This window comes from Limulus polyphemus, unplaced genomic scaffold (genome assembly GCF_000517525.1).
Source record: "Limulus polyphemus unplaced genomic scaffold, Limulus_polyphemus-2.1.2 Scaffold2710, whole genome shotgun sequence".
Lineage (NCBI taxonomy): Eukaryota > Metazoa > Arthropoda > Merostomata > Xiphosura > Limulidae > Limulus > Limulus polyphemus.
Genome location: NW_013668320.1, coordinates 84,659 through 87,639, shown reverse-complemented (window position 1 = coordinate 87,639; position 2,981 = coordinate 84,659). Strand labels below are relative to the sequence as shown.

Below are 2,981 nucleotides of genomic sequence, written 5' to 3'. Positions count from 1 at the left end.
AAAAAGGTGTGTCCAAAAAAGGATTGACTGTGCGACTTAAAGAAATGAAATCAAAATTGACGGCCAAACTGGTAGCTACACTCAATCCTTTTAGGCGGCGCATTATTTTTCACACCTAAGGTATTTTTGATCAAATACCATGACTTTTGTCAATACACATTAACAAACCACAGCAAGTAAGAAAGTGACACTCGATTGTAACCAACATTCGCTTTAGTATCGCAACCTTATTATTCGGAATAGACTTATAATTTACAGAACCAACCAGATGCTTTAAAATATATGGTGGTAGTTTCCACTCTTAAACAATGTTTCCTTTATGTGTCACTCCTCATTCTTGTATCATTTTCTCCACAGAATATACATTGTGTCGAGATGAAAGTTCTTACTGCAACTTCTGGAGAAGAAATCGCCAGTGTGAACGAAACTCCAGTTTCATGCACCGGTATTGCAAGAAATCCTGCAACTTTTGTCAAGGTAAGATTTCATAAACATAATTTTTTTACTGGTTCATGTTTATTGAGCAAAATATATAAAAGGTTTTGTTGGTTCATGTTTATTGTGCAAAATACATAAAAGGTTTTGTTGGTTCATGTTTATTGTGCAAAATACATAAAAGGTTTTGTTGGTTCATGTTTATTGTGCAAAATACATAAAAGGTTTTGTTGGTTCATGTTTAGTGTGCAAAATACATAAAAGGTTTTGTTGGTTCATGTTTATTGTGCAAAATACATAAAAGGTTTTGTTGGTTCGTGTTTAGTGTACGCAATTTGTAGTTTATTTAACCTACATTTTGTACGGCATATTATATTGCATAAAATATTTAAAAAACAGCTGTAATCTAGAATGTTTCAGGTAGTAAAGGAAAACCGGTATTGTAAAATAACGTCAGCTTCTTTTTTAATGGAAATTAGGCATCATGAGCTCTAAAATGTAAATGATTCATTATTCAACCAACTTTCGTGAATGAATATTTGGTAGAGATGGCTCTACCTCTTTACGGTTCATGGCGTTTCATTTCGGTTGAAAATAAAGTCACCACAAGCCTTGTGTAATTAAATTCAAAGCATTGATAAGGCCCTGGGACGACTTTATCCATTTCTCTAGAAGGCTTATTTCAAGAGCATTATTGGTGTCTGAAATCATTTGACAATGTGCAATGTATTTTCCAAAAACTTCCCACACGTGCTTTATAGAATTGAAGTCCAGTGATTGCATAGGTTAATCGCATCTTCTTCAAGGTATGTGTGGACCAGTTTAACACGTTGGAGGTAGCGTTATCATCCATAAAGTTAAAATCAGGGCCAATTACGCCAGCATATGGCAGTAGATGTGGTCATAAGAAGTAGTATCTATGGTTTATCATTTTAATAGTACTTTAAATGTAGGAATTGCGATGTCGCCACACGTCCGTTTACAAGTTGCAATAAATATTTAGTTCGAAATATGTTTAAAAAATACTAAGCATTATGTGGTGATTATGTTAGCTGATTTTGGATAGTTTGATTTTTAAGGATTTTAGTCTCGAAATCCTTAAGTAATGATGGGTTTTTAATATACTTCTTATAATAGGAGACCCACCCGTTATATGTAAAGATCAAGAAGTGAGATGCAAGATTTGGGCTCAGAAAGGACATTGCTTCCGTTTTGTCAATTACATGAAAAAGGAATGCAGCAAAACCTGCTCCTTTTGTTGAATCGAAACTGGTATTTCCCCATCCTTTCTATGACGTTTCCGTATTAGTTAATTTATATTAGTATTAGTAGAAGCTACGCTATTTTAGATTAGACACAAGAAAATGGATAAAGATCTGAAACTGAATTATCATGTGTCGTTAAAATTATCTGGTATGATTACGTAGAAGTCACTGTAGTTCAATAAGACTATAAATAATACTGCTAAGCTCCAGTTAATGTTGATTATATATGTCTGTGTGTTCAAACGCTATAAGATTGATTTGTAACTTAAAACCAAACGAATAAACACATGGAAATGATAAACCGTGTTTTGAGCTTGTCAGATTGTTTACACAATTGCACAAGGTCGCAGAAGGAGCACAAGTCAAATGATAAAAGTAGTTTACAGCCGATGATTAAAAAAAACAATGTGGAGAGAAATTGTGGATATTGTGATGTGTTGTCTGAGCTTTTAGTCTTGCTCTACGAAATACCTGTTTACATTTCGGCACATACACACAGAGGGGCATATATATATATGTTAAATATGTGCCACACTTCAAAAGTCTGAATTTATTTAAATAAAATTGAAAAAAATGAAGAAATTTCTAAAATATTTCCAACAATGGTTAATCTTTTTAGCATCTTCTGAAGAATAATGAATTATTTTTTCATTTTGAAATAAATACAAGAGCAATTACATTTAATCAGTATTGTAATTAAACACAAAGGTACACAATGGGCTATCTCTGCCCTGCCAACCACGGGTATTGAAACCCGGTTTCTAGCGTTGTAAATCCGCAGACATATTACTGATCAAAGCCCCCCTCCCAGTGGTACAGTGGCTAGTGTTGAGTCAGAGATTACTTGTTAATTACTGATTAAATGCTAGTGTTGAGTCAGAGATTACTTGTTAATTACTGATTAAATGTTAATAAGTAATCTCTAGCATTTAATCAGTAATTAATAAGTAATCTCTGACTCAACACTAGCATTTAATCAGTAATTAACAAGTAATCTCTGACTCAACACTAGCATTAAATCAGTAATTAATAAGTAATCTCTGACTCAACACTAGCATTTAATCAGTAATTAACAAGTAATCTCTGACTCAACACTAGCATTTAATTTTTTTTTGAAAATCTACAGGAATGTGTATTATATAATGAGGATCCAGATGTGTACACAGATCTATGATTTTATATAATGAGGATCCAGAAGTGTACACCGATCTATGATTGGATAATATCCAAATAAATTATGTTTGATTTTTGTTAATAGAGTTTGATGATTTTTTCTCCTTA

General features: G+C 32.7%; 1 protein-coding gene across 1 annotated transcript in view; it reads left to right on the top strand.

The window, feature by feature from the left end:
* The window catches only part of LOC106467699 (zinc metalloproteinase nas-13-like), a 12,095-nt gene extending 10,398 nt beyond the window's left edge, over nt 1-1,697 (top strand). Inside the window, exons 5-6 of the mRNA XM_022395898.1 lie at nt 358-477; nt 1,573-1,697. Of these exons, the coding sequence (XP_022251606.1) occupies nt 358-477; nt 1,573-1,697 (245 nt within the window). The remainder of the gene's footprint in view (nt 1-357; nt 478-1,572) is intronic.
* The last annotated feature ends 1,284 nt before the right edge of the window (nt 1,698-2,981 follow it).